The following is a 12,345-nucleotide window of genomic DNA, read 5'->3' as shown; positions in this document are numbered from 1 at the left end:
AGACAGTTTTGCAGGGTCCATCAACCTGGGTTGGAGGTTGTTTTCTTTTAGAGGTTGAAATACTTCACTCCAAGCTCTCCTTGACTTGAGGTTTTGTGTTAAGAAGTCTGCTGTTGAGCTGGAGATTTAGTTCAGTGGTTCCGCCATCTGCCTTGCAAACAGAAGGACTTGAGTCCGATTCCCTGTACCAAAAAAAAAAAAAGAAGTCTACTGTAATTTGGATGGGATTTCCTTTATAGTTGATTTGTTTCTTTTCACTAACAACTTTTTTTCTTTTTTTTGGTTACGGGGATCGAACTCAGGTCTTTGCGCTCGTGCAGCAGGCGGCGAAACCATTGAGCTAAATCCCCAGCCCTCTAACAACTTTTAATATTCTGTTCTTGTGTTGAATTTCTTGAATCTTGACTATTATATGCCTTGGTGTAGATTTTTTAAAAAATCATGGCTAATTGGAGTTCTATATGCCTCACTTATCTGTATGTCAAATTCTTTTTCCATGCTTGGGAAGTTTTCTGCCATTACTTTTGTGACAGGTTTTTTTTTATGTTTGCACTATCTCCTGCTTTTTCCATGGACTTCAATCAGTCTTATGTTATTCTTCTTTGCATCAGCTAGTAGCTGTTGGATTGATTTTTCATGGTCCCTTGCTATTTTTAAGAGATCTCTCTTTTCATGATCGCTAACCACAATCCTGTCTTCTATATCTGATAGTCTGTCCTCACATGGGCTCATTCTGCTGTGTATACTTTCAATGGAATTCTTAATCTCCTGGATATCTGCTTGAATTTGTTTCATGGATTCTGTTTCTTTCCTATGTTGAGCATTCATGGTTTTCATCAGTTTCCTAAGCTCCTCTATCTGTATCTGCTCTCTCGAGAGACATACTAACCATGTCTTTCATTATGGTCACCATCTCTGTAATTATCTGAGAGATTATTTCTAATTTTATTTTTTTTTTTAGCCTCATTCATCTGCTTTGTTACTTCCACTGTTACCATTTCAGAGTCCATGTGAGTGGGTTTCAAATTGTTCTACCTCATTGCTCCCTGGGTTTGCTGGAAGTTTAGGGTTGCATCTTGCTTAAATGTCTTCTCATTTTGTTTTTTTAGTTTAATTCTTGGGTTGATGCTTATAAATTGTGTATGTCAAGTAGCTTTATTGCTAGTATTTAGAACTCTAGGAAATGACTACTTCTCAGAGATGTTGTCCAGGTGTAGCTGGCTTTTGGGTTTTGAGTCTGTTGCAAGATCCTACCTCTTCAATTTATTGGGGATGAGAAGGTGCTGCCTATTTGGCCTAGCATCTGGTTCTTTGGAACTGTCCTGTAGTATTTTTTATGACCCTTAGGCAATCTTAGTCTTGGCATAACAGGAAGAACAACTGATTAGAACAATTATGTCACCTTGGCTAAATTAGTACAGTCAGCAATAACAATAGCATCAAACATAGTCTAGAAAATGACAAAGTGTGGTAACTATTAATTTGTCACTGTTAATCGTATGAACTAGATTTGTGGTTATATAACAAAATCTAAAACAAAGCAAAAATTGTATACAGTAGTATGCTCTTAATATGGTGATTTTACTCAGAGGAGAGAATTTAAAAGGAGTTGGGGGGGGCAATAGAGAAATAGCAGAAGAGATCAGAAGCAAGGCTGGGGCTAGGGATTTAGCTCAGTGGTGCCTTGCCTGCCTTCAAAGTGCAAGGTCCTGAGTTTGATCCCCAGTACTGCAAGAAAAAAAAAGAAGCAAGGTTGGAGGACAAAGAAAGATTATGCAAATTTTAGGAAACTGTTGAAGAAGACAGGAGGGAAAGAGAAAGGAAGAAATAAAAACAAGACCACAACAGAACAAAAACAACAAGAAAACTAGAAACAATATTCACACTCATATAAAAAACAAGAACAGGCTGCCTGCCTCCCAAGCTCAAGGTCCTGAGTTCGATCCCTGGTACCAAAAAACCCCCACTAACAAACAACAACAACAACAATTAACAAGAACAGGGCTGGGGATTTAGCTTAGTGGTTCTGCTGCCTGCCTCACAAGTGCAAGGTCCAGAGTTTGATCCCTGGTACCAAAAAAAAAAAAAAAAAGCAAGAACAACCAATCAAGAAAAAAGAAAACAAAACAAAATTTTAAAAATGAAAAAAAAAAAGAAGAAAGAAGTACACTTCAGGGTGTGTCTCTGCTGTCACTGGTAGACAAGAGTGGGTAGACAGAGCCCAGATCTGTGTTGATTAATCCTAGCAAGCCAGCCATCAATTTACAGTGGAGTAGTGGACAATCCCAGCAAGTCTGCACCTTTAGTTCGACTGAAGTTCAGGCTGGTTTCTGGCTGTGAGGCTGGAACCCAATTTGTTCACCCTGCAACACTCCATGTGCCTCCTGCCATCTTGAACTCTGCTCCTTGACCTCCTCCCAACTTGAACTTGGTTCTGCCTTACCTTGACACTGCAAGCTGCTAGATGGAGGCAGCCCACAGCTGCTCTGAGTTTTGAGCTCAGTTAGGCCCTCTCCAAGATGGCTACCAGCCAGTTGCCCAGGGATTTCTGAAGCTGAATAACTCACCAGGCACTGCAGTCTGCTGTGTCCACTGCTACGTTCCACTGGTGTGTTTCTCCATAGAGGCCTCTGGGCTCACCAGTAGTCACATTCAAGCCTCCACATTCAAGCCACCCCTCCTACAAAGTGAATCAAGGCTCAAGGAGAAAGTGCTGCTTGCCACCTCCTTCTTCTGCACTGAGGTCCCTTTCTTTGCTTCCCCTGTGGGGTTCAGTTCTCACTTCAGATCCTTTCTGGGTCCCAGGGACCCACTTCCCTCCTTCTCTTCCTCATGTTGCTATGTTTCAGCGTCTGGATACCAAATCTTGGAGAGGGTGTTTCCCTGCTGTTTATCACTCTGCCATCTTCCTGGAAGTCTGGCAACTGTCATTTAAATGCTCGGTCCAGTTGTGGCACATTGTAATTGCTGTTAAAGGTCACTGCTATTCTGACTATTCCCCTCATCCTGTTCCACCTGTTGCCAGGAGACACAGGAACCAAGACTACCTTCTCCTTAGAGGATAAGAAAGAAGAAGGATAGACTGGCTCTTGGGCCCATCCAGACCTTGTGCTCTTGAGCTTTATAGCAAACACAGCGAAGATGCAGCAGAGGGGCCCAAATCCAGCCCTCGGCCCATCATTTCGGCCTCCGCTCCTTGCCAGAGTAACCTCTTCAACAAGGTACAGATAAAAAGCTCACTATATCCAGCAAGGCCTTTCATCCCCATGAGTCATTTAACAAACACCTCAAGTAACTGCCCAGAACAGCCTGTTCTAACCCCAGTATTATTACTCTTACTAATATCCAACACACGGAGCGGATCATCTCAGCACATGGGGTTATATTAGGTCTGAGTCACAGTTTACCATTTTATAGCTGTGTGATGTTGGACCTCTCTCTTAGCCTACTTTATTTAAAAAATTTTGCTGGGTGTGGTGGCACTCGGGAGGCTGGGGTAGGAGGATTGTCATAAGTTTGAGGCCAGCCTGGAACACGTTGTGCGACTGTCTCAAAAAAACAAATTTTGTTGTGTGGTGCTGGGGGTGGAACTGAGGGGCTTGCACATGCTAAACACATGCTGTACCACTGAGCCACCATCCATCCCCAGCCCCTCACTTGGTCTCTTTAGCACCCATATACCAGGGATTGTGTCAGGGGCCAGAGAGAAAAAGAAGAGCCAAGAAGACTCAACTGCTGCCTTCTCAGAATTCACAGCCTAATTAAACAGCGAGACAGTAATAATCAGGTAAATGAATGTAAAAATACAACTATGAGAAGCACCATGGAGAAGTATCTGTTGCTCTGAGCGTAACAAGGAGGTGAAGGAAGGCGTCCTGGAGAAAGTGATCTTGGAGCTGAGCTGGCTTGAGAGAAAAGTGTTTGAAGGACAAAGAGCAGCAGTGCAAAAGACCTATGGCAGGAGAAGGGAAAGAAGGCCAGTGTGGCTGGAGCCCATAGATAGGTGAAGCCAAGTATGACCTGAGCTGTGCAGGTCCCTTGAGGGCCATGGTTTGTTCTCCATAGCTCTCTGCTGAGGACTGCTATCCCCACTCCAGGGACAGACAGCAGGCTGTCCAAGCAGCCCAGGTACAGCCCAGGTGTCCTCTGGACTCTCTGCTTCCAGTTTGACCCATTTTCTCTCAAGCCCCCTAGGGAAGAGAGGACCCAGGAGGTGAAACTTACTCATAAAAATATTTAAGGAACAATCAGCTGCCCTGTCCTAAGTGAGATAATGGGCCTAAAGGAGGAATTCCAGTGAGGGGGAAAGAAGAAGGTCCAAGGTGGAAGGCAGAACCATTCCAGCTTTCTCACCTCTTCCCGTGGGCCATGACACACCTCATTCTCCTCCTACAGTCACTTAACGTGGCTGGCTGAAAGCTGGACATTTGGCACCTGTGTGTGATCTCTTTGGAGCCCTGAGTAGGATTACTTGATCTAGCAAATAAAAAACCAGGGTCCCCAGTTAAATTTAGGTATTCAGATAAACAGAAGGTAATCATTAGTTGAAGTATGTACACATATTACATGCCCAGGAAGGGGAAAGAACCAGAGAGGAAGGTGCCAGAGACAAGATAAGGTCCCCAAAGTGATGGCCCCATGCCTCACTCTCTTCAACTAGGTTCCATCTCCTAAATTTCTGTTACTTCCCAATAAGGCCATCAAATGGTGAAATTGATGAAGTTAGAACTTGCATCATCCAATCATTTTCCAAAAGTCCCACCTCTGAACACATAAGACTTTGCTGGGAGATTTTGTTTCTTTGAAACAGGGTCTTGCTACATAGTTCAGCCTGGCCTTGAACTGTTATGTAGCCCAGGCTGGTCTCAAACTGGGGATTTTCCAGCCTTCCCAGTGCTGGGACTATAGGCACATACCATGAAGCCTGGTTGGGAAACATTTTAACTAAACTGTAACACATGCCCAGCACCAAAACAACAATAAAGGAAATCACACATTGGTGAAGCCTGTTCTCAGGAAGCTTTTATTTTATTTTATTTTTTTCAATGCTGGGGAACCCAGTGCCTCTCAGGCAAGTGCTCTAATGCTGAGCTACACTTTTCAGCCCCAGGGCCTTTTGATAAACAGGTCTTCCCATCCCCCCTATTTTAGAGCAGCTTTGCAAATAACTGACCAAGTCTTCTGCCAGCGAAACCAGCAAGCCCATCTCTCTGCTCCTTCACCTGTGAGTAAGTCTCACCACACCTGGGCCCCAACACCTCTTTAGGCGGAGGCTGAATCTCGCTAGGGGAAATCCCTCTCCCTGGTCGTTTACCCCAAGTCCCAACAAGTGGCAGCGGATCCCGGAAGCCTAGACCCTGCTCTCCTTGCTGGGGCCCAAGCCCAAAGTAGCCCAGACCCGGGCCTGCAGCTGAGGAGACGCCTTGTTCTGACGTGCAGGAGCACCCTCGAGTGATAAGGCAAACCACACAGACTGAAATCACCTTGGGGGCGCTGTAGGTTCTGAAGGTGGCAACTGATCGTGGGAGCCTACCTGGGCTGGGGCACTGAGATCACCTGGAGATCCCATGTGGGATTCCGTGCTAGACGGAAACTGTCGGGGTCGGGGCGTGGGGGGGGGGTGTCTCAGGGCTTCAAGAAGTGAGGGCCCAAAGAGAGCCAGGCCCAGGCTCCCTTCAAGCCTCGCCTGGCTCTGACCCGGACACCCAGTGAATACGTGTGTAGAGTGGGTGGGGACAGGATCCGGGGAAGCCGAGGGTTGGAAGAGCCGTGGCCCCCAGAGTGGTCCGCGCAGGGTACAGGGCAGCGGAGGGAGGAGCCAGAGGGGCCTCTGTGGGCGGAGCCAAGCTTGGGCCGGGGGCTCGAGGTGAAAGCGGAGCAGGCTCCCTGAGCGGCGGGGGCGGGGGTCCGCGCCGGGAATGCCGCGCAGCGGGGGCTGGGGTGGGGCTTCGGCGGCCCCGCCCCCGCGCAGGTAGCCAATGGGCGCGGCGGCGCTGGGTGACGGAGGGAGCTGGAGTGAGAGTCCGGCGGCGGCGGCGGCGGCGGCCGGCCCAGCAACTGCGCGAGGGGCTCTGGGGCGCGCGGGGGTCGGGCCACAGAGCCAAGGACCCGGGACAGGATAGCCAGAGGAGTGCAGGCGGCCCGGCGGCGGCGCGATGCCGCTCGCCCAGCTCAAGGAGCCCTGGCCGCTCATGGAGCTGGTGCCGCTGGACCCGGAGGTGAGCGAGCGGGGCGGAGAACGGGCGCAGGCGGCCAGCGAGCCCGGATCCGCAGAGGGGCGGGGCGGCCCGCGGCGTCGCTGCAGTCCGGCGGGCGTCCGCGAGGGCGCGAGTGCCCTCTGATCTCTTGCCCGCTGTCCGGCTCCACCCTCCTGCCCTCGGAGTATCTGCAGCAGACAGTTCTGCCGAGCCCTGAGTACCTCCCGCCTCAGCTAGGAGAGGGAATCCAGTGGGGCGCTGAGGTCTGGTCCTCTTCATCCCACACCTCCAGGACTCGACCTGGCATCTTTTGGGAGCTGTCGGGGCCCCCTCCATTCGTGCAGACGGGAAGACAGGCAGGGCTTGGGTCAGATGTCTGGATGCTGCCGGAGACGAGGGTAGTGGGACCCCCACTCCTCCCAGTGTCCTCTCCCAAGAGTTCCCCTTCTTGCTTATCATCTGCTGATTCTAGGAGGGTTGCCCCTCTGGACCCCTGGCAGTTGTGGAATGTGGGATGACACCCCGGATGACTCGGGGGCTGGAACTCCTGGTTTCCTCAGCTCTTAGGCTAGGGCCAGAGGACACCTGGTGTCTGCGGCCCCAGGCTGTGAAGAGAGGGCAAAGCCCTTGGATCTTTGAAGATTATTCCTAGAGGAGGGACACCTTGTGTCTGTCACCCTCCCTGAGCCCTATCCTGTAGGAAGGGCTGGGCCATAGGGAGTGTGGTCTCTGCCACCCCGTCTCTCCCAGAGGCAGCTCCTGTTCTGCTTTGAGGGTTCTGTGGTGTCAAGCCAGAAAACTGCCCAGGTAGCAGGTACTCTAAACCCTGAGCATGCACAAGGCTAGATTTTCCTGTGTCCTGGGACCCTAGGGTCAAGGTTAAACCCTGACCCAGCAAGGTAAAAACTTTCCCCAGGCCTCAGGCTGGGAGGAAGGGAGGTGCTACTCTCCTTTAGGGTAGCTGCTAGTGTACAGTGTCGGGTTGGAGACCTCAACTGACCCAGGAGTCAAGGTGATTTTTCTCCTAACCCCTGGCTCCTGCCTTCATTATCTCTGCGGTCTGTTCACCTAGGGAGGCCATTGTGTGCTCTGCCTCTCAGGACTGCAGGTGGAGATCAGCATGAGGACCCTAGGTCCCCAGCACCTGGAGCGTGCTGCCCCTTTAAAGGGATGGCTATTGGAGGGTGGGCGCGGCAAGATTAGGTAACCAACCTAAAGGCGCAATTTGGAGTAAATTGCTCTGGGATCCCTGCCATAGGGTTTTTACAGGCCCTACGAGGCTGGGCTGCTCACCGGTTCTCTCGCTGACTCACCCTTGGAGGTGAGGAACACTGCTCTCTGCAGCCCCAGTTACCCCCCTCCCCAACTAGGACTGGGGTGCAAGGGCCTGGGGCTGCTCGGAGTCAGATTCCTTTGCCCAGGCATGCCCCAGTGACCTGGGTCTCCCAGACAAAGTAGAGCTCAGAGACCTGGGAATCCTGGGAATGGCTCCTTAGCTCAGGAGATTTCTTGGGTTATCCTAGTAGGGAGGGTAGGCACCTAGGAGCTCGTCTTTGTCCAGGGCACCGCTTCCTACTTCCTTTGGGAAATTGTTTTTTGTTTGTTTTTTGTGTTTTGAGGTGTTTTTTTTGTTTTGTTTTTTTGAGACAGGGTCTCACTGTATAGTCCAGGCTGGGCTTGAACTCACTATGTAGTGAAGGGTAGCTTCAAACTCATGGAGATCCTCCTGCCTCAGTCTCCCAAGTGCTGAGATTACAGGCATGCACCACTATGCCTGGCAGCCTTTGGGAAATTCTGAGGCAAGTTTGTGTTGGGAGCTGTCTTTAAACCAGGAACCCATCTCAATTTTGAGTACTGCTGCACCTGAATTCTGTGAGAGGAAAAAATTGGTGAATTTCCCCACGGAAGGAGGCCATGATTTCTGTGTGACCCTCAGTCAGCCCTCAGCTTTTCTGGGCCTTTGTTTCTCCAGTGGTGAGGGCTGGGTTCTAGCCCTGCTCCCTGGGCCTGAGAGAGTGCAGAGCCCTAGGTACTTCTGCCTGTTCTCCCTCCCCCTTCCTGGAGGTGCCAGGCGCCTGGATGTTATTGTTTGGGTAACAGGAGCCATGGGACAGCCAGGGTGTGGGTTGGTCCGTTCTCACTGGAGAACAGGGCCTTGCTGTTCTTAGCCCAGATAATATGTAAGTGATAGAGCAGCCTGACCTGCAGGTACAGGCGCCATTGTCACCGGCAGCTCCTGGCCAGGAAGGAGCCAGGTGAGGCTGCCTGGAGCATTTGGCAGAAGCCTATGGTCTGGACTTCTTGCCCTCTGTGACGCTACCAAACATGGACTGCTAGGAGACAGGGCCTGGCCCATGGTGCAGCCTAGGTGGAGTAAATCCCTGGCAGTGTGGGTGAGGATTCTGCCTGTGCCTTCCCTGTCCCTGCTGAAAGCGCTAGCCTTGTCTCTAGGCCTAGACCTGCCACATACAGCACTTTACTATCTGCTGCCTGCCTTCCTTCACGTATGTCACTGAATTCTCATAGCGACTTCTTTAATAGGGATCGTTACCCCCATTTTCAGATGGGACGGCTGAACCTCAAACTGGCATATGAATTAATGTCAGAGCCAGGATCACAACCCAAAGTTCTTACTGTCTCCAAGTGGGAAAGGGCCAGTGAGGGAGAAGGGCTGGGTTCAAAATGGCCCAGGTGGCAGGTACTCTAAGAGCAGCTCTGAATGTTGGCAGAGTCCTCATCCCACAGGGCCCTTATCCAGCCTTTGCTGAGTGCTGGTGGTGCCCTGGCACCTGGCCCCAGCCTCCAGCCGTGCACAGGGCTGCCAGTGTTGGACTCAGAACCCAACTCCTGGGGCTGCTTCCTGCCTGCAGGGCCCATGCTGTCTTTTCTCCATCTGCTGCCCAACTTCTGTCACTGCTCTGGATCCCTGTTTCAAGACAGAGCTGCTTGGATAGGAAGAAGAATGCCTGTTGGAACCCATCTCTGACCTCTGGAAAGGGTTGGTGGTCTGGGGGTCCTGGGCATGTCTTCACAAGTGTGGATCTCCATCCTCTAAGAAACCAAAGGCCCTTCCCTAGCCTCACTCTTTTCTTTTTTTTTTTTTCTCTGTACCAGGGATCAAACTCAGGACCTTGTGCTGCAAGGCAGCTAAATCCCTGGCCCCCTCTTCTTTTCCCTTCCCTTCCCTTCCCTTCCCTTCCCTTCCCTTCCTGTCCCATCCTATCCCATCCTTTCTTTTTCTTCTTTCCTTTCTCTCTCCTTCCTTCCTTTCTTCCTTTCTTTTTTCCTTTGGTTTCTGGAGATAGGTTCTCACTACATACTCCGGGCTGGCCTTAAACTTGCCGTGCAACCCAGGCTAGTCTTGAACTCATGATCCTGCCCCCACAGGTAGGATTACAGGTGTGTAGCACCATGCCAGCTCCTGCATCTGGCTTTTTAGACAAGGTCCTTCTTTATTAGGTATTCTGCATAGCCACCGTCTTTGTCCTCATTCATTTATTCATTCATTCAACATTTACATGACAAGTACTATTTCAGGCAACGGAACACAGGTTCCAACAAGACAGACCTGCCTTCACAGTGCAGAGGAGGAAACTGAGGCCCTGAAAAAGGATATGACAGACCCAGGGTCAGAGTGAGTGACTGGTAGAGACTTGTGTCTTCTTGGCTACCCAGCTGTGTTCTCACCATCCCATGTGACCATCAAGCCCAAGCCAGAGGGGCAGATGACCCCTGCTTTCCCAGGATTCAGGCTCTGCTATGGTCCTCAGTGCACCCCTCAGTCCTTTCTCCAGGGCTGCCCATACCCTCTGAATTAGAAAGCTTGCACCTCAGCTCTTAGAGGCACGAGATTGCTAAAGATGGCATCCAGGCCAGAAACTCAGCCAAACTGGGCCCGGGGACCCTCTCAATCATCCAGGCCACTGCTCAAGATGCCTATGCCTCTGGGCACACCCACTGCCTTCTCCCCTCCCTCATCAGGGATCTAGGCTTGCAGCTATGTGACTCTGGCTTATGGTCCCATGCACGCCATATGCTGGCTGAGACCTTGGGTGAGTCCCTTAGCTTTGAGCCTCAGCAGAAAAATGGGAGTAGCAGAACCTGCTCTGGCCTTCTTGCTCTTCCTGGGTTAACTTTTTTTCCTTTTTTTCTCACCTCTGGGGCTGGGGATTGAACCAAGGGGTGCTCCACTACTGAGCTGCATCCCCAGCTTCTTAAAATTATTTTTTGACCATAATACTAATGGCTATTGTTTGTGCACTACTTACATGCCAGATGTATATATTTATAGGCATTATTTCATTTGCTTCTGGCGGCCACTCCATGAGGTATATTATTTTTATCTCCATTTCACAGATGAGAAACCAAGACCCCTGGAAGTGAAGAGATCTTCTCAGGTCATGCAGGTGGTAGAAGCCAGAGTTTAACCTGCATTTTTTTTTTTTTTTTTTTTTGTACTGGGGATTGAACCAGAGCCTTTGCACTGAGCTATACCTCTAGCCTTTTAATTTTTTTTGGTACCAGGGATCGAACTCAGGTCCTTGTGCTTGCGCAGCAGGCGGTGAAACCACTGAGCTAAATCCCCAGCCTCTGTAATTTTTAAATTTTTGAGACAGGGTCTCACTAAGTTGCTGAGTTGCCCATGCTGGGCTTAAACTTTTGATCCTCCTGCCTGTATTTTCTTCAGTGCTGGGATTACAGGCTTACATCACCAGTATACCTGGCTGGAACCCAGATTCTTAATTACTGTGCTGGGCATTTAAAGGTGATGGCTTTGAATTTTATGCTAAGAGCTGGGGGTTTATTCTACAGACATGAGAACTTTATATTCTCCACATCACAGAATGGATTGAGAAGGTTTCAGGAACTACTGAGTGACTGAGTAAGTTGAGTACAACAGTCACATGTGATTTAGGGGAGAATGGAGAAATGGAGTAGGGAGGACTGGCCGGTATGTTGGCTATTGTGATTATCTTTGAGATATTCCTGTGTCAAGAGTCTAGCATGTTGGGTGAAATGGAACTCAAATGTACAAATGAATGAATAAGTGCATCCCTGCCCACTGCAGCCCCTGGGCCCTGATCAACCTGTCCCTTTTCCCAGGTTGCTAAGATACTTTTTTTTTTTTGGAAGGGAGGTGTTGGGGATTGAACCCAGGTCCTTGTGCATGGTTGTGCATGCTAGGCAAGTGCTCCACCACTGAGCTCTACCCGAAGCCCTCCCAGGTTGCTGAGAGATGACAGCGTGTATGTGGAGGGGCCTGTAGCACACTTGGCCCCTGGGGAGGATTAGGGGCATTAAAGGGGCTCAGGGGACAGGAAGGATGTCCTGGGAGCGGCAGTGGGAAGCTGCTCCAGGGGCAGGGAGATTATGTAATGGCAGAGCGCAGCTGTGCCTGCTGCCGCCAAGCAAGACCACAGCTGCCCTATGGACTCAGCTCCTGGCTCCAGAGTCCTTACCTGGCCTAGGTTGGCTCTTCCTAGGCATTGGAAACCTCTGCTGTACCACACTTTGTCCATGCCAGGAGGGCCGAGGACAGCTTCTTCAGGCCCAAGTAGGGCAGGTTATTCATTTCACATCACTCAGGAAACGGATGAGCTGGGTTTGGTACCTCTCAGGTTGTACAGTTCCCACCTGAGGCTGAAATCTGGACAAAACAGAACTGCTCAAGGGTGGACTGTAGCTCCTATGTCTTCCTGCATGCGGCTCCCCTGGCTGGGGCGTGGCTGTTCTGCAGTGACCTTTATGAGCATTTCTTGGATTTTGGATCAGATTTTAAATCCCTTCTTTTCGGTTGTACATCACTAGCTCCACTGAGTCTCAGTTTCCTCTGTCAGTGGGGCCTGGGCCTACCTCCCAGGGCTGTCATAAGGATTAAATGGTGCCACAGGTGTGAGGCACTGAGCCCAGCCTGGCATGCAGCAGTGGCTCGGAAGAGCAGCTGTTAGTACCGAGCTCTTTTCTCTGCCCTCCTCCTGGGGCTCCCCATTATTAGAAAGGGAGGCCTGTGTGTACATAGTCCCTGCAGGGTAACAAGTGGTGCAGTGAAGGAATGCAGGGCCATGGTGGTGGAGCCATCACTGCCTAATGGGGAGCACAAGGGTCCCAGAGTAGGGCAAGGCCAAGGGCAGCCACCATCTCTAGGGCT

General features: G+C 50.4%; 1 protein-coding gene across 3 annotated transcripts in view; it reads left to right on the top strand.

Annotated features, from left to right (window-relative positions):
- Positions 1-5,978: 5,978 nt before the first annotated feature.
- The window catches only part of Rps6ka1 (ribosomal protein S6 kinase A1), a 39,653-nt gene continuing 33,286 nt past the window's right edge, over positions 5,979-12,345 (top strand). Inside the window, exon 1 of one of the 3 annotated variants that reach the window (XM_004850657.4) lies at positions 5,979-6,218. In XM_004850657.4, coding sequence (XP_004850714.2) covers positions 6,156-6,218 — 63 coding nt within the window. In that variant the 5' untranslated portion in view covers positions 5,979-6,155. Of the gene's footprint in view, positions 6,219-11,056; positions 11,080-12,345 lie in introns of those variants that run through there. The other 2 variants (XM_087215496.1, XM_087215497.1) reach the window with 2 other exon arrangements.

This window comes from Heterocephalus glaber, unplaced genomic scaffold (genome assembly GCF_053883595.1).
Source record: "Heterocephalus glaber isolate CG9 unplaced genomic scaffold, H.glaber_assembly_v1.0 deba00001452, whole genome shotgun sequence".
Lineage (NCBI taxonomy): Eukaryota > Metazoa > Chordata > Mammalia > Rodentia > Bathyergidae > Heterocephalus > Heterocephalus glaber.
Note: the sequence above shows the minus strand (reverse complement) of the source record. Positions and strands in the feature narration are given on the sequence as shown.